Below are 23,831 nucleotides of genomic sequence, written 5' to 3'. Positions count from 1 at the left end.
AGTGTTGTGAAGATGCTGCCTTAGAAGCTGTGATTCGTGGGGCTTGTTGTTATCGACTCTACTTGTAGTTACTTAGTAGCACCAGCTCAGACCTGGGAAAGAAAAGTCCTAGAAAATGAAAAGAAGAGGGACAAAATAATAACCATTCCCTATTGCAATTGCTTGATTAAAACTTAATGAGTAATCAATAAAACTATAATTACAGCAGTCTGCCTTATGTTTGTAATTTGGAATACAGTAAAATCGATCAAATAAGATTTAATATGTGACAACAGTAAAAAAAAGAGTCCTGTTTATGCCCTTTTTATGAGGAGGTTTGCTGCACCAAATCTCTAAATCCCCATCTCAATTATTTTACAGCTCAGTTTTCATCACACACACACACACACACAAAACCTTGTGAAAAGTGGAAATTGTAATTAGATCAAAAGTGTTGGGGCACGCCTGCTTTAACTCTATAAATGCTGGCCCAACCAGTGCTTTGAGGGGATTTTGTTTGTTTTTGCTGTTTTTTTTTTAAGATAGGGCTTACATCTTTTACTGTAAATTAATTTCAGTAATAAAATACAGACAGTCCATGCTGACAGCATGGATAACTTTTATTCTCTCCACTTGGTGTGGCTTTGAACTTTGGATAATTGGTATGTGTTGTCATCTCTGTCCTCCCCCCAAAGAACATGAGTTTTAGCACACTATTTAGATAACAGAATTTTTTTAAAGAAAAATTTAACAGAAAATTGTCACTTTAGTAAAGACTTAATAAGTTCTGAATGACAAAAAATTTATATTATAAATGGTACTGAGTCTGTGAAAGAGGAGAGTTATTATTTAAAGCAAATTCATACAGTTAAATGAAACCTTTCTTGTTTATAAACTTCCTCTTTCCTCTTCTTTCTTGGATATCTTGATTCCAAGGACTTTGAGTGATTCTGATACTATTGTACAACATGGACTAGAAAGTCATGAATATTATATTCATCTCATGTTCAAATTTCCTCCACCTTTGGCATTACTCTCAGCAGACATTCCTTGGAATTTTCCAAACATCCAGTAGTACCACAAGAAATCAGCCATTTGAACCCAGTTTCTAAAAAAAAAAATATATGTAACACAACTTTTTTCCTGATTAGTTTTACTTATATGTAACCAGTAGTCATATATTTCATTTTATATCCTTTTAAACAGTTATAAAATTAGTGTCTTGCAAATAAATTCAACTTTTTCCACCTTAAAAAATAATGGCTCAAATTCAGGGCATTAAATCACATTATATAGTCTAGTCTGCTGGTATTCATGTATAGGCTCTAGGCCATTGGAAACTTGATGAGGGAAGGATGGTGGCGATGATGATGATGATGATGATTCTAATGATGAAAAGAATAGTAATTCTGATGATAAGATTTGTAAAAGTCTTATTGTCTATCATCCTATTTGGTTTTTGTGTAAAAGTATATGTTATGGAATATATACATATGTGTCTATGAACATATACATGCATATTCATGAATATGCACACCTATCCCTGAAATCAATTTTACATGTCTCTTAGGAAGAGTTCAAAGTGAACTCATTCTATACCAACTTCTACTTTCTAGCAAACAGTGTTATTAGGAAATGCTTACCCACTTATTACTGAATACATTCACCAGAGTGAGCTTTGAAAGCATTATGGTATTGAAGTTATTATTTACAACTTAAACATCAAGTTTTCTCTTGCCCACCATTGACTTCAATAAGAAGAATCATTCACTGAGGTCATTTGGGAAAGACTGTCCACAACAGACATTGTTTAAAATGACTAATGCTCAGGTTTGAAATATTCCTAAATCCAGGTTAGCTCTGATCTGCAGAGAGGGTAGTATTTTGCCAAGTCCTTATTCAGAAATATAATTGAGCTGTGGGTGAAAGGTTGTTGAGAAAATGAGATTGCTGCCATTAGGACCTACTGGATAACGCAGAGCAGTGTAGTTAGTTCAGACGGAAACTCAAATTAAAACTGCAGCTGGAAATTGCTTGTAAATAAAGATGAATGGAGGCAGAAGTCTACAGACACTGCCAAGAAATTCATCATACAATTAGAAGCTGAAACAGTAAATTAGGAGCTGTCAGGAACCTAACCACCCACATGCAAACACTTTTTATACATCTGAATACTCCTCTTTTGGAAGGTGGAGTGGTACCTTGTTTTCCTCTGTCTGTTTTCTTATCTCTCATTGACCTGCCTTTCCATTCAGGACATTAGCCAGGCGATGACTTGGTGATTATTTCTTGTAGAAATTCTCCAGGATAAGGCAGCTACAAGAACTGACCTATGGAGCCTGACCTTGTCGCTTCCTACCTGTTACTCTCCTTTCCCTCTCTGGCCCAGACCCAGCTGCTGCTTTGATTTCTGCTCCCATTGGCTCTTCTCCATTTCATACCAGTCTGACTGATGAAAGCTTGGAGGCTGGTTTGTCAGGGTGCAAGGGGCTTCCTCCTCTTGACTGCATTCATTGGGGGAATTTTCTCCAACCTGATGGCCGATGGGCTCTCTAGGCCCAGGTGCACTTGAAGCCCGGGGTCCTGGGTCGGAAGGCCACTGCGCTATTTCCAGATCTCTCAGTCACAGAACTGAGGGAAGAGGGAGGATAGATAAATTGGCAGAAACCAAGGAAAAACGAAGACTGGTCAGACCAGCTGAGGTCCTGCATGGCCCCAATAGGGGGTCCGTCATTTGATCATCACAGGAGCAAAGGGTGAAGGTGCTCTCCATGCCTGTTGGTCCAACATCCTTGTTTTACATCTCAGGAAATGCAGACACGGGGATCTTCACAAGGTCACCTGCCTCATCCTTGCACCACAGCTGGAATAGGTTCTTTCACCTGATTCCTATACTTTTTCCATTCTGCCACACTGATATTTAAAGGAGAATTTTCTTTGAATAGGAAAATAATTACTTTCCTAAAAAGAGGAAATTTTTAAATTATTACACATGCATCATCCCAAAATACTCAGTTCCTTTATTTACATACACTTTTTTTTTTTAGGTTTTTGCAAGGCAAATGGGGTTAAGTGACTTGCCGCAGGCCGCACAGCTAGGTAATTATTAAGTGTCTTAGACCAGATTTGAACCCAGGTACTTCTGACTCCAGGGCTGGTGCTTTATCCACTATGCCACTTAGCCGCCCCATTTACATACACTTTTGAAGAGATAAGGATATCCCTAACCTGTTATTCCTGAATTAGCTTTCTATTTTTAGAAGAATTGCCCCTTTTTTGTTTGTTTTGTTGTTTTTGGTTTTGCAAGGCAATGGGGTTAAGTGGGGTCACACACATATCAAGTGTCTGAGGCTGAACTTGAGCTCAGGACCTCCTGACTCCAGGGCTGTTAATCTATCCATTGCCCCACCTAACTGTCCCCCTGAATTTTTATTAGGGGCACAGCATATACTATTAGTTTAGGTGGTAGAAATTAATTAGCCAGAGCAGCACTCTTCAGTACTTTGTATTACTTAGGCTATAGACAAAGAAAAAAGAAATCTGTGGTGTTCTTTGAGAGCAACAGGAATGAAAACATTTCAAAATGTAAAGTTAATAACTATAAATAAAACATATGTGTACAAGGAAATCACATATAGATGCACATATATGTTTATATCACATATGTACACATGCACACACCTTCTGTACCTTCATTTTGACCAGGCAGACTCGGACCAGTCCCTGGGAAGAGAGCCCCATCTCTGACCAGCTGTCTGGGGAGTCGGGGTGTTCACCCTTCAGGTGCTGTTCAGGATCTGCTGATTGCAGTTGAGGTGCCTCTCTGTAAAGCAAATGGATCTAACTATGTCTCCCCAAAAGAGAAGAAAGGCAATCTCCCTGTGGGATGGGAAACTGTATCATGTGTTGTACAACCACCCTTGGCCAGAAATTATTAAATGGATAAGGTTAGTGTTATTCTCAAGGACCCAGCATCATGGTCAAAAATCTTACTGTCGATGTGAAGCTGCTGGCAGGCTAAATAAAGATTTTTTTTACATATAGAGACAGTTTTCAACATTTAATTTTGTAAAATTTTCTGTCCCCCCACCCCCAAAATGGCAAACAATCTGGTAAAGCTTATACATGCACAATCATGTTAAACATTTTCACTTTAATCATGCTGTGGATGAAGAATCAGAACAAAAGGGTAAAATCATGAGGAAACATTTTAAAAAGTGAAACTAGCTTGCTTTGATCTGCATTCAGACTTTCTGGTTGTGGATGGCAGTTTCCCTCCCAGGTGTTTTGGAATTGTCATGATCACTATTGCTGAGATGAACTAAGTCCATCAGAGTTGATCATCACACAGTGTTGCTGCTAAGACATACAGTGTTGTCTTGGTTCTGCTCACTTCACTCACCACCAGTTCATGGAAATCTTTTCATATTTTTCTGAAATCTGCCTGCTCATCATTTCTTATTGCACAATAGGACTCCCATCACATTCATATACCACTTGTTCAGCCATGCCCCAATGGATGGGCATCCCCTCAGTTTCCAATTCTTTGCCCCCACAAAAAGGGCTGCTCTAAACATTTGAGTACAGGTGGGTCTTTTCCCCTTCCTTTTGATTTCTTTGGGATACAGATCTAGTAGTGATACTGCTGATTAAAAGGGTATGCACAGATTTACTGCCTTTTGGGCTTGGTTCCAGATTGCTCTCCAGAAAGGTTCCCTACTCCACCAACAATGCATCGGTGTCCCAGTTTTCCCACATCCCCTCCAACATTGATCATTTCTCTTTTCTTAGACAGTCAGTGTGAGGTGGTGCTTCAGAATCGTTTTTATATCCTGCTGGCATTTTTGATCTTGCAGTGAAAGTCTGTAATGAAGGCTTTCCTTTGGGATCTTGCTCTTAAGTTCTTATAGAGCTGCTAACATGGGGCCCAGCTTTGGATTCTAATCAATCCGTGCAAAAGAAAGAGAAGAGCTTGTAAGTCCTTTGATCTCAAGAGGAATTGCTATTCTATAGGAGAAAAAAGCTTAGTGAACAATTGCAAGGCAGTCTGTAAGGAAGTATGGATAGTGGGGTGGATTTGGTGACATTGCATGGATTGAAGTCAGGAAATGCGGATTCAAGTCTGATTTATTGTCATGTGGTCCTAGTCCTCCTGAGATTGTGGTGAAGGATCAGTCAGTGGAGCATACCTCATCAAGAATTTATTGTTTTTTTATTTATTTTTATTAAAGATATTATTTGAGTTTTACAATTTTCCCCCCAATCTTGCTTCCCCCCACAATGGAAAGCACTCTGTCAGTCTTTACTTTGTTTCCATGTTGTACCTTGATCCAAATTGGGTGTGATGAGAGAGAAATCATATCCTTAAAGAAGAGAAGAGAAGTCTCAGAGGTAACAAGATCAGACAATAAAATATCTGTTTTTGTTCCCCTAAATTAAAGGGTATAGTCCTTGCACTTTGTTCAAACTCCACAGCTCCTTATCTGGATACAGATGGCACTCTCCTTAGAAGACAGCCCAAAATTGTTCCTGATTGTTGCACTGATGGAATGAGCGAGTCCTTCAAGGTTGAACATCACTCCCATCAAGCATTTATTGTTAAGGGTGGTTGGTGCCAGACCTCGGGTATGGCCACACAAAAGGGAGCAGGCACCCCCTTCCCCATTGCTCACACTCTGATAGGAATTGGGCTTGTGTGTAATCACTTTCATCTTCAGAGCATGAAGAGTCAACATTTTGCCCACTTTACATCCTCTGAATATGAAAGAGTCTCAAGTTCTCTTACTGCAAGTATGCAGATTCCCACTTCGGGTTTTATGAAATTCTAATGTAGAATCATGCAAAGAACCCTGGCTTTGGAAGCAGAGGACCTGGATTCAAATCCTCCCTCTGACCCTTACTGGCTGTGTGGCCCTGGGAAGGTCAACTTCCCTTCTTGGGCTTCAGTTTCCTTATCTATAAAAGGAAGGGACTTGGACTAGCTGGCCTTTGAGGTCCCTTCCATCTCTGGGTCTGACCTGCTATGATCCTACTCTCAAATGTGTATGTAATCGGAGCACATGTGTCTATATGGAAAAGTGAGTCGGATTAGAACAGTCTTTCCCCCACAGTTAAAAGCATTTCTTTCTAATCTACTGAAATAAATGAACCAAAAACCTTGGTTGTCAACAAATAGAAATATGAATAACGGTGTTGAAACTCATGTCCCAAGATAAATTTTCAAGGAAATGTAGCACATACCCTTCCATAGGTTAAAGCTTAGGTAGGTTCAGTGATTGCACATGCAAGAATAAAATGAAAAACTGAATCTTTTTTAACCACAGGATGGCAGTCTTGACACATGTATGTACCATGTAACTTACAGACTGGTTTTGGTTTACTTAACATTGATTGAAAAGGTTTTTTTTTTTGTTTGTTTTTTAGACTTATTAATTTGTAAACCTGCCCTCAGAATCAATTAAATAAGGATGAATGTTTTGGAAACTTCAAAAGCAGTATACAAAAGATAATTGATACAGAATCCTAAATGACTGAAGAATAATTAAAAAATACTTCTCTTTTTAAAAATCTGTTGCCTGCTCCTTGAGTCCTGTTCTATGAAGGATTAAAGCATTTTATTCTTCTAATCAGATTATTTTGGTTCAGTATATAAAATATAATTACTAGAAATGATCTTGTTGAAATCTTGGGTTCCTTTGCTAACAGGAGACTTCTCCTTCTATCCATGTGGATCATATGCCTGCCCTGTAACTTAGTTTTAGAGAGCTTTTTGTTACACTGAAAATTATAAGTGGCCTTCCCAGAGTCACACTGCTGGTAGAGGTCCCAAAAGGAACCTGGAGCCAAGTCTTCCAGACCTCAAAACCAGCTCTCTGTTCACTAAACCATACTGCCAGGGAAGAATTATTTAAATTTTAGAGCTTCTATCCTGGTAATAAAGGATCTTTGGTATATGTATACACATAGATAAATAAGTCATTATTTTATAGGTATAGTTAAGCCCATATGTCCTATATATGGAATAGCCTTATAATGAAAAGAACAAGGATAGATCTGGATTTTTCTATTTTGACTTCCTACATAAATAACACGACTGACCTTGCTCAATAATGATATTGAATATTTCACAGTTAAAATTTTGTTTTTTCTTTTCTTGGTAAAATATTTTTTACTTTTATAATTCTAGACATTGGTTGCTCTTAGAAGTTTATACATTCTAGTTTGTCAAAATTAATTAAATTGTTCTTTGTTTTTAAAGGGTGATCTTGGGCAAGTCATTGAATCTTTAGAAATCTCATCATGGTGATATGATCAGCTTTCACTTTTCAAAGGGGTTATTGCAGAAGCAAATAGTACTTGAGATACCATAGTGATAAATCCAAGGACTCCTCAGTAAATAGAATTTAACCTAGATTTTAGCCTGGCTTTTGGCATAGCCACTCATGCTATTCTTAAGGATAAACCAGAAAGATGGAAGCTAGATGGTAATAGAGGTGGGTAGATTGGGAGCTGGTTGAATGCTTGGATTGGCGAGATAGTAATTTAGTGGGAGGTTCTAGAGTTGACATTTCCAGGGGTTTGCGCTTGACCCTATGATTTTCAATATTTTGGTTACTGGTTTAAATAAAGGTGTATTATGACATGCTAATCTTTTATGCAGATGAAACAAAATTAGGAGGGCACATCGAGTGGCAAAATAAGGATCACGAGGTTTTGTCAGGCTGGAATATTGTACCAGATCTATTTTGATGAATTTGAACAGGGTTGAGTTTAAAAGGGTCAACTTCACAAGTAAATTTAAAAATCAAGGGAATTATGGGTAGCATTAGTTTACCTGCAAAAGATTTGGGGGTTTGGGGAAACTGAAAGTTAAATGTGAGTCAGCAGTGTAATATGGGAACCCAAAAAGCCACTCGAGAACCCTTAAATGCTCAGTGCTAGAGTCAAACTCCATGGGAAGCTTCAGGATTATTTCTAGGTGCCACATTTTAGTAAGGAGATTGATAGGCTAGGATGCATCCAAAAGACAGTGACCAGAATGGAGAGTTGTGAAGTCTTCTGCCATTTCAGATATCTGAAGGATTGTCCTGTGGAAGAGGGATCAGAACAAGGATTGTTCTGTGGGTGGAAATTGCCTTGAAATTTGAGGTACCCCTGGGCAAGGTGAATTCTCCCTGCCCCTGGTGTTCCTTGTAGAGGGCTTTCATGCCTCTAAAGCTAGATCACTTGCTGGTGTCTTGTAGAAAGGATTCACTCCCCTTCAGGTACAAGTTGAACTCGTTGCCTTTTGCCCTCCTTCCAATCCTGAGATCCATTTGTAATTCTGAGATTCTTTAGGGAAACATCATCCAAAGTATGGGATATTTTTGTTAATTTATTCAAATTATTTGGGAAAAAAAGATCTATTTATCATTTCAAGTGCCCTGGAGATTGGTGCACCTTGTATAGAAGTAGGAAACTTTGTTGGCAGTACACCTCTAGGTCTGAAGGAGGTGGAACTGACAACTTCCACTGTGTTTTGTAATTGATGTAATAACATCATCTGAAAATTTGGGCAGTTTGCTTTCTTGGGTATCCCCCCCTCAGTTTTCTGATTAGCAGCCTCTGTGCATTTTATTGTTTTCCATATCTTAAATATACAAAGGAAGACTTGACACATGGAGTAAATCACAATGAATTTGTCTAGTTTTTGAAAATATCTACTTCAAAGTACATAAGGTTTTGTATCATTTTGTTATTTACCAGTATTTTAAATCTAAAATTCTATCATAGTATAGGTAGTATGAAGAATCCTAGCAAAAGGAAATAAAATTGATTCATTGATAAGCAAATTGATTATGTTTCTTTTTAGAAAGTTGTAAGTTTCTTTTATTTTTATAGAATTTAATATATTAATAAGGGCTTCGGAGAGTGGCATTTTTCTTGGTCCCATCTGGATGCTTCCCCCTGTGGGGCCTAGATCTTTTGTGTGAAGAATGCATTTACCGATAGACCTACAGATGACATTACCGTTATTTCCTTTCATAGAACTCTAGTGCCATAACATGTTTTTGTTCTTGTGCAGTGAAATATTCCCTTGTAGCTCAAATTCAAATCTAAGAAAGATCAGAGTTAATAGAAAACAAAATGGAAGGTGCTGATGGTATCTGGAGAAAATAGATAGCGGCATTGCTTTGTAGCTTCTCTCTTAGGCCAGCATTGCAGCACCATGGAAGTCAGGAAGCCACGCCGGGTGCTTTGTACCCCTTTACTTGGTTATATTGTTTTTCATCTGAGAACCTTTTTAAAGTTTTCCTTCTGCCTCTGTATTTTTAAGGAATAAAAATCTAATGTAAGGACATGGAAGGTTATGAAGCATGAAGTTCTATAAATATTTATGCCAAACCACTAAAGTCGACAATTCCTATTTTCTTGACATATTGGGGTCATTCGTCACTTTTGACCCTTAGAATTGAAAAGTACATGGTGGTGTACCTTTTTGAGAATGGATTTTAGTTATCAGGAGCTGCCTTATTAGACTCATAGGAGTTTCAGCTGACTTGGTTTCCTATTGCAGTTATTAGTAGGAGCTTTAAAGTTTATACAATGTTATCAAAAGTAAAGTCCCTGTGGGCTTGGATGGTTATGCTTACTTCAGGTCATATTGTGATGGGCTATTTAATCTAATTTTGGAATCTTTTATTGACATTGCTCTATTTTTATGGTATATATACATACATATACACACACACACACATATATGACTTTTCTAAGTGTGACATATAGGATTGCATTGAAAGATGATTGACTTTAGCACTTATACTTTTCTTTTATGGTGGTTCCATTAACTACTGGCTCATTATATCAATTTTAAGAATTTTTCATAACTACTTAAAATAAATCATTTTTGTAGGTGCTATATTGGTGTTTAGGCTTTTCTAAGAAAAAAAGTCATTTTGTGGCATTTTAATCAGACTTTTGCTTATTGATCACTAAGGTTTGTTACATGTTTGAGTATTTGTTCTGTTGCTTGTCCTCAGAGAGTACTGATGACATCATAAAGGCCATATCTTGACTAGCCACGGAATTGGATTTAAATGAGGCAGAAGCACCAAAGTTCACTATTTACATAAGATCATAAGTTGAGAATTTTAGATCTGGAAGAGACTCTCAGCCCCTCATTTTATAGATGAATAAAGGAAATGCTTGATTACTTTTTGAATAAATGAATGAAATTCATATTATAATATTTTTTAAAAGTGGGGATTAAGAAGTCAAAAAGAGGGGCGGCTAGGTGACACACTGGATAGAGCACTGGCCCTGGCATCAGGAGTACCTGAGTTCAAGTCTGGCCTTAGACACTTAATAATTACCTAGCTATGTGGCCTTGGGCAAACCACTTAACCCCATTGCCTTGCAAAAACCTTAAAAAAAAGTCAAAAAGTAAAATAGCATCAATTTAGGATAAGAAATGTTATTGTTCCCCTTACCAATATAGCTCTCTATAATATTCTAGATGTTTAGCAAGAATCATTCTCTTAGAAATGGTCTACTTGCTCTCCTCTTTGCCCCTCTCCTTAATATTCAAATGTCATAGAGCCAATGAGACTTGGAACATCTATTTTTTTAATTCATTCAAAAACATTTATTTCACTTCTTAAAATTAATTTTTTTTCAATTAGCAATTATTTTCTCTTCCTCTCATCTCTCCATTGCCCACACCCACAAACTCCATGTATGGCCCAGCAAAACTAATGTGTGGACCATTTTTAAAATGTAGGTCATCTTCTGCATCTTGAGCTCATCAATACTGGAAGGAAATGGGATGGTGTCACCTTCATCACACCCTAGGATGATGTCACCCTCATCACATAGATCATTATACAAATCAGAGTTATGAAGCTTTTCAAAGTTGTTTTCAACAGAATTTATGAATCACCCTTTTTGTGGGCTAATTGTTGATGGAAATATAAAGTGCAGGTATAATATGGTCCCTGAATTCATGAAACCTCCAGTCTAGTGATGGATATGAAATTGTACATTATTACTCCACCTACCATCTCTGAAGGCTGAGTATCTTTTATTTTTTTAAGGCTTTTTTAAAAAAAATTTATTTATTTTGAATTTTGCAGTTTTTTCCCCTGATCTTGCTTCCCTTTCCCCCCCCCCCCCCCACCCCTGAAGGCATTCTGTTAGTCTTTACATTGGTATACATTGATCTAAGTTGAATGTGATGAAAGAAATATCCTTAAGGGAAAAAAAATAAAAGAGATAGCAAAATTATATAATACGATAACAGTTTTTTAAAAAATTATAGGTAATAGTCTTTGGTCTTTGTTTAAACTCTACAATTCTTTCTCTGGATACAGATGGTATTCTCCATCGCAGATACCCCAAAATTGTGCCTGATTGTTGCATTGATGTAATGAACAAGTCCATTAAGATTGATCATCACCCCAATGTTGCTGTTAGGGTGAAAAATGTTCTTCTGGTTCTGCTCATCTCAAATCCCTCCAGGCTTCCTTGAATTCCCATCCCTCCTGGTTTCTAATAGAACAATAGTGTTCCATGACATACATACATATATATATACATATATATATATATACACACACACACACACACACACACACACACACACACACACAGCACAATTTGTCCAGCCATTCCCCAGTTGATGGACATTCATTCAATTTCCATTTCTTTGCTACCACAAACAGGGCTGCTATGAATATTTTTGTACAAGTGATGTTTTTACACTTTTTCATAATCTCTTCAGGGTATAGACCTAGTTGTGGTATTGTTGGATTAAAGGGTATGCACATTTTTTTTTTGCCCTTTGGGTGTAATTTCAAATTGCTCTCCAGAAAGGTTGGATGAGTTCACAGCTCCACCAACAATGTATTAGGGGACATCATATTTTTAAAAGTTGCTGATCCAGGTTGGGAAGACAAGATGCCTCAACTTCTCAGTGTCTGAATTTTATAAATACCTATGATTTACTTAGATATTCTAGTTTTGAAAAGACAAGTTGTTGATACAAAGGGCAACTAGAGGGTGCAGTGACTAGAGCTCTGAACCTGGTCATGAAGACCTGAGTTCAAATCTTCTCAGACAGTTACTTGCTATGTGACCTTAGACAAGTCACTTAACCCCATTTTCCTTAGTTTCTTCATCTGCAGAATGAACAGGAAAAAGAAATGACAAATCACTACAATATCCTTGCCAAGAAAACCCAATGAAATCTAGAGGAATGAACAAGAAGATATATAAAATAAAAAGAGCTGTCCAAGACCGTAAGCCAAATGATACATTGAATCCTATTAAGTGTTGTTGGAATTAAGATGTAGGAGAGAGAACTTTGAGTCTGCATTTTTAAGTTTAATTTCATTTTTCTGGAAGTGCTATGCTCTTCCATTTTAGTTTAGTAAGAGATCATTAAGTTTGTGCTTAATGATTGATGTTTGCCCTCCATTCCCAAAGAAGACCATGACATCAGGGAAGTGGTACCATGACAAGCACTTGAATTGGATTTGGGGGGTCCTGTGCTAAGTCACCGGCCTCACTTTCTCCACCAGAACCATCTGGGTCCAGTGGCCAAGTGTGGATCAGGACGACTGGAGATGGCTCTGATTAGAGGCAGTCAGGATAAAGTGACTTGCTGAGGATTACACAGCTAATAATAATATAATAAGAATAAGAATATGAAGAAATGCTTACTGTGTATCAGATGCTCTGATAAGTTGTTACACATTTGAAGCAAAAGCAAAACTCAATCCTGTCCTCTAATAAATGGAAAGTCATCTTCAGGTTGGAGGCTTGAGCAACTGGGCATGGGACGTGCCTCTTGGAGGTCACTGCCAGCCTGGAAAAGCAGGTGGTGGAAGATGAGGGCCAGACATGTTGTCTGGTTCCATCCTAAGTGTTTCTGTTTACCTACAATGTCAACAGGGTACAAGACGGAATTAGGCAAGAGACTTCTTTTTGTGTCATACAAAGGTGTTTGATTCTGATTTTTGTTTTTGCTCTGACAGGCTAAAATTGTTATGATTTATGGGTTAAGTATTCACTTGGGCCAGAGAGCAGAAGTCGGAGCAACGGTGGAGGGAGAGGGAGGAGGCTGAAAGGCAGGGCAGGCTTCCAAGGACTTCAACCATCTACAGTTGGAGGGAACCCTGGTGGGGGGTGAGGGGGAGCGGGGGTGCCCCTTGGGGTCACTGGGTGTGTCAAAGCAGTGGCTTGGGGAGCACTTTTCCCACAGAGTGTGCAGGGAATTCCTGTGCAGAGCCACCAGCCTCTCTGATCCCTGTTAGCACCAAAATGTCTTTGTCTCACCTGTGCAATCCTCATTTGCACCCATGGCCCTTTATCTGCCTTTTTCTTTTCTCAGCCCAGATGCTAAGGGTTGCCTCTCATTAAGAGCCAGGAGAAGAGGATTACCTCCTTAATTACTTGGAAAAGATTTGTATCTGGTACATGGGGCTGCCCAAATGACTAGGAGGCAGCAGGGGAATTCCTCCAGCTCAAGCTGAGTTTTGGGTCTCAAACTCTTAAAACACCTAGGCTTTTGGGGACTGTTTTCTGAGTCAAAAAGTAAGTCATAAGATGTGATGAATGTTATTTCCTTTTATAAATCCTCATTAATAGGATATTTTTTTCCTTTTTTCTCTCATTACTCCCTCCCCCCTTCTTCCCTTTTTTCTCCTCTCCTCCCCTTCTCTCTCTCTCCTTGCTATTGGAAAATAGTATTAAAAGAATAAAATACCTGAAAGGCATTCATTTTTTAGCAGCCTTTAGTCTGTATGCTTTTGCTATCTTCAGTAGTTTTTTGGCTTATTTTTACCATTTCTCAGTCCTTTGAAGATATGTGAATAATTGCTAACATTTAAGAATGTAACATTTTGTTTTTATAATAAGAAATTTTGATGTTACAGAGCTTGTGTGCTCCTTCTCCAATGTAGATTGCATGTTTTAAGTTCTTAAAAAAGGTACCTTTGTGATCTTCAAAGGCTAGTATTATAGCTTTAGCTTTGCTTTTTATTTCTAGGTCTAGGGAATGTAACTAGTCTAGGGGAAACTGCTGAGTGAGGAAGCTAAATACAGGCTGGCACTTTTACTCCCAAACTGCCAGAGTTGCCAAGAGCAGAGCTGTCAAACTGATTAAAGTCTAATCAAAATAAAGAAAAATACAGTACAGCAAAGATAATGTTCATTTGTCATTTTCTATGTCAACTCCATGAGTTTAAACACCCCCCTCCCCAGACCTAAAGGAGTGAAAGGTAAAGTTCCTTGCTCATGGTCACCAGTCTAGAAATGGAGCTGGGACCTCATCCTACCTGCATTCCTTCCACTCTGACACATGAAGCTTTCAGTTAGTGCTTGTTGAATGAATGAATTTTGATTGAAATCTTATCTTTTTCATTTTAAAGATTTTATTTATTTTGAGTTTTACAATTTTTCCCCTAATCTTGCTTCCCTCCTCCCCCCACAGAAGGCAATTTGCCAGTCTTTACATTGTTTCCATGTATACACTGATCCAAATTGAATGTGATGAGAGGGAAATCATATCATTAAGGAAGAAAAATAAAGTATAAGAGATACTAAGATCACATAATAAGATATCAGGTTTTTTCCCCCTAAGGTTGTTCAAACTCCACGGAAATCTTATCTTTGAATCATGTGGTGATCATCTCATTTTTTATGGTGAAAAAAAATTTCTTAAGATTTAACATAGGTGCATACTTCATTTTTTTTAAGGTGGCCTGTTTGATCCGTGTTCCTTCAGAAGTTGTAAAACAGCGGGCACAGGTATCTGCTGCTTCTGGGACATTTCAAATTTTTTCCAACATTCTGTATCAAGAGGTAAGATCTGCTTTTGGACTTTTCCCTAAATGTAACATAAAGAAATATCTGGCAAGCTGGTAAATCTTGAGACACACGAATTCCCATCAGATCTTTCCACCATTATGCCAGTAAGTGCACAGTCCATATTAGATATTTGTTCTTTAAAAAAAAAATGATCAATGGCTTTGTTTTAACACCATAATCAACTTCAGATATGTGATCACCTCCATCCTTTTAAAAAAGAAAATTATTAAGCAGAATCAACTGACAAAAGGGCCTTGTCTGATACTGCCTGCCGGATTCTGTTCCCCTACCACCCCAGCTCTCTAGTGAGGATTCCTTATTACAAATCATTTTCACTGATAATGAGGCTAGAGGATACTTAGTAGTTGAGATTTTGTGTAAGGGCACCTGGACTTGACTGTGTTTTTGTGTGTATAGTGAGTAATAACAGTATCATCATCCTCGTGCAGTTTTTTTTTTTTGGAAATCTACTTAAACAATTCTTAAAAAACAATTGAAGTGGAAGTTTCTAGGATTTTAAGAAATGATATTTTTAATTGAACTGCTAAGGGAATTATTTAGAAAAGAATGATTAAAAGAATGATTATTAGTATCCACTCCTCACCTAAGAAAGGGGTTATAGAGTTTCTAATTACAGAAATAAAAGATGCCCTTTGGAGAACCTGTGCTGACTCCCATTGGTGGCAGAACAGAAAAATCAAGATTCCTTGGGAAGGGCTGTAGTTAATCATTATATTAAGGGGAGATTATTAAGTCATGCCATCTTCTGTTTCAAACTGGGGGGAGTATAATTTCATTTTTCTATGAATGAAAAATTGCTACTCTAAGAGTATGTACGTTTGGAAATGTTTCTTCTTTAAAGTATCTCAAGTGCTTCTTCCAGTAATTACCCACAGAGAAGAGGAAATGTAAAATAACAGAAACAATAGCTAGAGAAGTTTGTGTGCTCAGTAATATTACCAGAAAAGCTGCCATTTTAATGGGATTTAACTTGACCTCTGGGAGGAGGATCTACCCCTGGGGATCCCCAGAGCTAGTCAACACCCCCCCCACCCCCCATGTTTAATAGCATTGCATAGAATGGGTAGAACCACAGTCCATGGAATGCCATTTGAAAATTGTCTTTGCTGATGGAATTTCCTTTTAGTGAAAACCTCTCAATGTCTTTGTTCCAGGGCATCCAGGGATTGTATCGCGGTTATAAAAGCACTGTTTTGAGAGAGGTAAATCACTTATTTCTTTCCCCCCCCCAGTTCAAAGTTCAATCAGAGGTCATTATCATTCTAAGGACAAAAATCTGATGACACTTTGTTTAGCAAAGTTAAAAATCACAACAGAAATATGTGTCTTTGATATGATAAGTGATCTTTCTGCCAACCTTCAGTTTTGTTCCTCAAACCACTTGGTCATTGATGATGATGATGATGATGATGACGACAACTTTCACTTGGAATTCTCTTTCTACTTTGTGTAATACTTTTCTCTCATTTTTCTCATTGGATCTTCAGAACAAGGTGGGCAGGATAGATATTATGATTATTCTTCATTTGCTAGCCAAGCCTGATGCTCAGGGAGGTGGTAATTTTCCAGAGTTGGACAACTAATTAATTTGTGATTGGCAGATCTGGACCTAGAACTTGAGTCTTTTGATTTCTAGTCTTTTGTGATAGTTCAAGTTTTCATTCTAAGAAGAGCAAATTTCAGTTGGAAAGTAGAATCAAATATTAAGAGAAAGACTGTCTTCGTTTAACCACTTCATTTAGAATGGGTGATTTTTAAAAATATTTCCATTTACTATTTATTTTTGGTATTAATTTGTTTTTAATTGAGTTTCTAATTCTTTTCCTCCTTCTCATCCCCTTCCCCCTTCCCCACTGAGAAGGCAAGCAATATGATATTAATTATATGTATGAAATCATGCAAAATATTTCCATATTAGTCAAATTCTTTAAGATGAAAGTGAGAAAATTATAGTTCAGTTTGTCCTCAGAGTTCATCAGTTCTCTCTGGAGGTGAATAGCATTTATTAATCATGAGTCCTTTGGAATTGTCTTGGATTGGGATTTTGATCAGAGTAGCCAAGTATTTCACATTCCTGTTCCATTGCACAAGGATCTGATCTTTCAGAAAAAGACAGCATGGCAGCCCTCTCTGAAGTGGTGCAAGGTAAATGAAGATGAAGCAGATCCTTGTGTACAGTTCCAGGAATGTTGTGACAATGATCAACTGAAACGTTTGACTGCTTCTTTATTTTGCATTTGAGCCTAGAAGCTAGAGAAACCACTGAAACCTAGTGAGCAGGTGCCTGTCATGGTCATATCTATGCTCTAGCAACACTGGCAGTGTGGAGGAGCTTTCTAAGAGGGAAGCAAGCAACAAGTGGGGTGTGGGACTGATCGGGGAGAAGAGGGACCCTGAGGGTCAAGGAGAGCGCACAAGTATTGATGCCTGTGGGTTGGTTAATTTGGAAATGCTTATGTTTTAAAAGATCATATGGACTCTTTGCAAGTGTGATTAGAAAACCTGAATAATAGGGGCACCCCCTGCAGAAACAGGAAGATTAGGGAAAGGGTGAGTTTTAGGGAGAATAGGTGTGACCTTTTTTAGACATGTGAAGTTTGAGATGCCTGTGGCTTGTCTGGGTAGAGATGTCCAGTAGCCACTTGGTGTTATAAGGTTGCCAGTGAGATTAGAGTTGGAGACCTAGATTAGGAGGTCTTCTGCATGGAGGTGATACCTGACCCCAAGGGAGCTGATGACATCACCATGAAACAGAAGATGAAAAGGCCCAGGGCAGAAAATGGAGGGATAGTCATGCCTAGGGGTCAGGGAATAGTTGATCCCAGTGAAGGAAATCCTAGTAGTAAGAAAGTGTAGAGAAGCAGAACTGAGAAGTGCCCGAAGGAGGAGGAGGAGGAAGAGGAGATGGTTCGGGGTCAAAAGCCCTTGAGAGGACAAGCAGAGAAGCTGAGACAGGCTTTTGGTTTTTCACAGTCAACTGAGGAAGAAGTCCAGAAGTGCATAGGGTTTGAGGCAGTGGAGGACAAAGATAAAGGAGGCAGGAGGGTTGAGTGAAGAATGAGGAAGAAAAAAATTAGATGGAGAGACATGCCTGTGGTAGGTAGTAGGGAAGGAATATTATAGGCTATTATACTTGTTCAGTTCAGCTAGTTTAATGTTTTACTTTTAATCTGTTTAAGATTGTTTATCTCTTCAGTTTCTTGCCTGTTTAACTTTAATTTAGACACTGTTATGCATTACTTCTTGGAGACATCAGGTGGGAATAAAATTTGCCAATGGATATTGTTTTAAGGACCCTATAAATGAGAATGTAAACCATCCTCTGCTTTGTTACCCAGGTTATTTTATATTTTGGATTCCTTTGAGACAAACATTTTTATTTATTTATTTTTTATTGATTTATATGAAAACTATTTTTATGCATTTACAGAAAAAATTAACTTGTTAAAAAGCAAAACACTTGGACTAAGGAAGGGCTTTTGTTTGATTAAAAAGCATTGTCTCCTTCATACTGTACAGAAATATTTTGCATTTCCTTTTAAAAGAGTTTTTGAGAAAGTTGCATTAGAAACAATATTTAATTAACCAGTGCTAGCAAAGGTCTTTGTAGAACTGTTTTTAAGAAAATTGAATGCCTCAAAATTAGGTATTTGGGGGGAAAATGACACCTGCCTTTCAGAAACATCCCTCCCACCATAGCTTCATTCTGTTCTCATTTTCTGGCTCACTAAACATGTGTTATTTACTCAGATTTCATCTTGATGTAGGGAGAAGAGGGCAACAAGCCTTTTTTATTTCTTTGAGAGGTTCTGAATAAATGAATATATTTACATGCTACCAAATACTGATTTTGCATACAAACAAATAGATAAAACACATGGTTACAAGTGGATGCTATTCTCTATAAAATTTGTTGTGACATATGTCAAACTAGTAATTAATTTCTAGGCTGCTATCTTTGCAGACTCTCTGACCCAGCTGAGATAACTTTGTTTACTCAGAATGGCAGGGCTTTGTTGGGAATTTAATTGGGGTCTTCTGCATTCTATGTATTCATAAGAGAACCTTCAGAATTGATTTCTGTTGAAATATTGCCTTCCTCGAGGTTCTTTCTGATAGAATCAGAAGCGAATTATTGCTGAATGAAATGTAGTTTCTTTTTTCCAAATGAGGAAAATCAGAAGTGATCTGTCTGTTTTAAACAAACATCTTTGCATTACAAATAGTTTCACTTTAGGCATTTTTCTGACTCCAGCATCCCCTCCTTATGGGAAAGTTAGGAAACAGCCAGGAAATTTGTACATTTGTTCTAGATGCATATTCCCTGTTAACTTGTCAGCTTTGCCTCCCAGGAAGTCCTGAGCCGGAGCTTGAGACTTGTGAATGTGGTTTCCTGGATGCTAAGGAAACTGACATCCCTGTTTCCCCGAGAATGCATTGAATCATTATTTAGCTTTATGACAGGGGAAATCATTTGCTTTATTAACTGGACAAGTACAACTTGAGGAGAATCTAAGTATAACTGGCATCTTGTGCTGTCTTTTTTTTTTTTTTTTTTTTTTAGTTTTTGCAAGGCAGTGGGGTTAAGCGACTTGCCCAAGGCCACACAGCTAGGTCATCATTAAGTGTCTGAGGCCTGATTTGAACTCCTGACTCCAGGGCTGTTGCTCTATCCACTGCACCACACCACTTAGCCACCTCATCTTGTGCTGCTTTTGCTAAATTTTAAAACCTCCTCTTTCTTATTTACATTGCTGCACTCACCCTGGCAAAATCACACACCTTGAGCTGGGGGTTGGTGTGTTGTTCTCAAGATACCCTTGCCTTCATCACTGGACTGTGAGCAAGCAGCAATGCCCTCTGGGGAGCTTCAAGGGAGTATCTTTAATGTCATCACCTGGGACTTTTCTATGGTAGAAGGGAAATCTGAAGTTTTAGTAAAATGACTGTATCTGGAAACACTTGGGAACTAGGGGAAATTTAAGTTGTTATGTTCAGGGTTGGGAAATTTCCACCCCTAGATTCACATTCCTCTGGTTGCTACTGCATCCCAAAGAGGGGATTCTAGCTTGGTGGGCTTCTGTGGATGTCTCATTCATTCAATCTCTGGGGGTTTTCTGATAAGAATAATTGAAGAGATAATGTACATGTAATTAGCATTTCAAAGAGTGCTGTTGATCCTCTGAAGGACTTAGTTGATAAATCTGGGCTGGACCAGAATAGATTAGTTAATATAGTCAGTTTGAGACTTTCCCTTCCCTCCTCCTAGGCTACTTTCCCTGCCTGTCTTTGGTCTTCATCACTCTTTTTCTTCCTTCTTCAGTTGACTTATTTTAAAATACTGAGGTTTATTAAACAACTTAAAGTTCCCTGATCATGATGTAGAGATCAGCTAAGTTTAGTCATATATCTGTCCCAACAGAAAAGAAACCTCCATTCCTTCCCTTTTATGATTGTGTGGCCCACCCTCATTCAGACCCTGGCTATGGCAGGAAGCTCCTAATTGGATTTCAGCTTCCTCTCCCATCCTCTCTCCACCCAACCACTCCACAGAATCTTTCATAGCTTAGATCTGTCATGCCACTGCCTTCTCCTCAAGCTTCAAGTGTACCTGTTACCTCCTCCTCCTGATGTCTGATGCCCCTGCCCAGCTTGGCGCCCCCCCCCCCCCCCATCTTTTCCAGTTCATTTCACACAGCTTCTGTTCAAGCTCTTTATGTTCCCACCGACTGTTAGGGTGAACGTGGAGCTGACTAGAATGGTCAGAAGGAAGAATCCTGATTATCTGGTCCGCACAGCCTGGAGCCATTTGTCTCTTTCTCATCCTCGACTAGGATGAAGCTGTACATAGCTGTGCTTAACAGATTTTCATGTGATAAAATGTTGGGGAGAGATGCTGAAAAACTGCGTTGCAGTCATGAGTCAAGGTTTCAATGAGGACTAGAAATGGGCCAAATTCAGGAGGATGGCTGATATCTGTTGGGATAAGTTTAATCACGTACTTGCATCCAAAAAATCAACTCCACAAGTACAAAAATCTGAAAAGATGTCAGTTTTTAGTGGGCTTCACGATATGGTGGTGATAAGTTTGCCAGAAAAAGCTATTGTGAGCTGAGGCTGCCTTTTGGGACTTACAAAGCCCAGAAAAAAGGGGAATGACATTCCTGGGCTGCTCTCCCTTGGGCAGATATGACTTCAAGTCCAGGGCCCCATTTGGGAAAAGATGAGGAATAATTGGAGAGTAGCCTGAGGGGGACAACCACCATGCTGAATATGCCCATTGAAGGACTCAAGGCTGTCATCACAAATGAAGGAATGCTTATGGGTGACATAGCTTTCTCAAATATTTGGGAACCTCCCATGGTGGAAGAGAGGTCACACTTAGAAGGAAAAAAAGGTAGAGGTTGCTGAGGGGCATATTTCATCTCTGTGTATGTAAAGAAAGACAATCCACTTCTCATAGCAATTATTTTTAAAATTTTAATCCCCCCCCCAGTTAGATGTATAATATTCAATGTTCTTTTTTTTAATTTGTGCAAGGCAATGGGGTTAAGTGACTTGCCCAAGGTCACACTGCTAATTAAGCATTAAGTGAGGCTGGATTTGAACTTGGGTCCTCCTGACTTCAGGACCTGCTGTATCTACTTTGCCCTACCTAGTTGCCTCTCAGTGTGGGCTGAGGGACCCCCTCGTGGGGAAGGGCTGAGATCAGGAGGACACAGTGGAGAGTAACCATCTGGAGCTCAGAGCAGAGAGGACGTGTCAGCTAATATCTCAAGTTGCCCTGGGAGCCACTAGCCATCCGGCAACCTTACTAGAGGTCATCCGACACCACAGGGGATCGAGGCCAAGCATTCCCGGACATTCCCTTAGGAGGGCTGAGCTGTGTGTGTCCTTTTGGCCGTGGCTCCACAAGGGACCCTGCATCCCTTTGCTCTTGCCCCCAGTGGGGCAGTACCCTGTGGAAAATCGTGCCCCCAGAGTATGGGAATGGAGTATTGGGGGTTTTTTTGAGATAATATTTTTTCCCAATTACGTCTAAAAGCAATTTTTAATATTTAGTTTTAGAGTTTTGAGTTTCTAAATTCTCTTTCTCCCTTCCTGAAAAAGTTAGCAATTTTATATAGGTTATACATGTACAGTTGTGCAGAACATATTTCCCTATTAGTCAGGTTGTGAAAGAAAGTAAAATGGGGTGGCTAGGTGGCTCAGTGGATAGAGCACCAGCCCTGGAGTCAGGAGGACCTGAGTTCAAATTTGACCCCAGACACTTAAATAATTGCCTAGCTGTGTGGTCTTGGGCAAGCCACTGAACCCCATTGCCTTAAATAAATGATTTCTTTAAAAAAAAGAAAAGAGAAAGGAAGTACAGACAAAAATTAAAGTGAAAAATAGTATGTTTGAGTCTGTATTCAGACTCTGTGCTTTCTCTGGAGATGGATGGCATGTTTCATCATGCCATCTTTTGGGGATTGTCTTGGATCAGTGGATTGCTGAGAAGAGCCAAGTCATTCTCAGTTCTTCATTACACAGTGTTACTATTATTGTGTAAAGCATTCAGGATCTGTTCATTTAAGTCTTCTGAGATTTTACTGAAATTATCCCACTTGTCCTTAGAGCTGAGCAGTATTCCATTCCACAATATACCAAGGAGAGTGTTGCTTAACTTACCACAGAGTCAGGAAAACCTGGGTTCAAATCTCAAACAATTTTGGAATCTCTTGCTCTGAATCCTCTGCTCACCTGGTTGGACCTTAGTTTATGTCCTTCATCTTCCCTTTTCTGGGCTGTGGGCCAATTTCCTAATTGGATTCCCAGTTTCCCTTTCATCCCCACATGGGTGTACTCTTTGCTTTTTTTTTTTTGCAAGGCAATGGGGTTCAGTGACTTGCCCAGGTCACACAGCTAGGCGATTATTAAGTGTCTGAAGCCAGATTTGAACTCAGGTACTCCTGATTCCAGGTCTAGTACTCTAGCCACTTAGCCACCTAGCTTCCCCTACTCTGCTTTTTTTTAATGTTTTGTCCTCCTTCATTTGAATGCAGGATTTTTGAGGCAAAGTGCCTGGCTTAGAGCAAACACTTAATAAATGATTATTACCTGGCCTCACCTGCTTCATCCTCCACATGGCTGTTCTTTGATATTAAGGCACAGACACAATTTGGTTCCTTTCTTGTTAAGCAAGCTCCTTTGGTTCCTCCATTGTATGCAGGAAAAAAATACAGAAGACCTAGTTTGACATATAAGCCCTTTAAAATCCAGCTTAAAATCTACCTTTCCAGATCCATCACATATCGTTTCTCATCTTGCATTGTAACTTTCAGAAGCCATACAGGCCTACTTGCTCTTCTTTGTACATCCCAGTCCATCTTCCATCTCCTCTTGTTTGAATAGACTGTCCCTGTTCCTAGAATGTTCTTCCTCCTCCAGAAAGCATCTATTCTCCTCGCAGTCCCAAACTCCCTTAATAGTATAGTCCCGAGGATATGAGGCATATACTCATCTTCTGATTTTTCCAGTTACAAGTGACTTTCCATGACATACAACAATTTCCCTTGTATTCATTTTTAAAGAAATCTGTATTTACTTCATTGTGTAAGTTTAAATTTAGCCAAGCCTTAAATTACCCTGCTCTTATCTTTTGCCTCCTCCATTCTGATCAGACCCTTCTGAGTGGATGAGAAGAAAGTCACCCCTCCATGAATATGGGTCCATTATGAATCTGAGCCCTCCTTAAAGCATGGAATGATAATTTTACTTTCCCTTGATTCCTCTCTAACCCACTCCTGACTCCAACTCTTCCAAACCTCTTTGCTCCTTGAGCATCCCGCATACTTTCCTGCCTTCTGATCTCCAGAGTGAGAGTGTACCTTGAACTTCTCCACAAGCTTCCTCTTCTCCCCTTCACTACATCTCACAGCTCTTCAGCATCATTTATCCATCTCTCCTCCTTCATTCTGGCCCATTTCCTTGCCCTCTACATA

General features: G+C 38.9%; 1 protein-coding gene across 3 annotated transcripts in view; it reads left to right on the top strand.

Moving 5' to 3' along the window:
- SLC25A26 (solute carrier family 25 member 26) overlaps positions 1-23,831 on the top strand; it is a 174,264-nt gene that overhangs the window by 17,258 nt on the left and 133,175 nt on the right. For all 3 annotated transcript variants that reach the window (XM_074198785.1, XM_074198786.1, XM_074198784.1), the window contains exons 4-5: positions 14,716-14,820; positions 16,002-16,049. In XM_074198785.1, coding sequence (XP_074054886.1) covers positions 14,716-14,820; positions 16,002-16,049 — 153 coding nt within the window. The remainder of the gene's footprint in view (positions 1-14,715; positions 14,821-16,001; positions 16,050-23,831) is intronic.

Source organism: Macrotis lagotis, chromosome 8 (assembly GCF_037893015.1).
Source record: "Macrotis lagotis isolate mMagLag1 chromosome 8, bilby.v1.9.chrom.fasta, whole genome shotgun sequence".
Taxonomy (NCBI): domain Eukaryota; kingdom Metazoa; phylum Chordata; class Mammalia; order Peramelemorphia; family Peramelidae; genus Macrotis; species Macrotis lagotis.
This window is presented reverse-complemented; position numbering and strand designations above follow the sequence as displayed.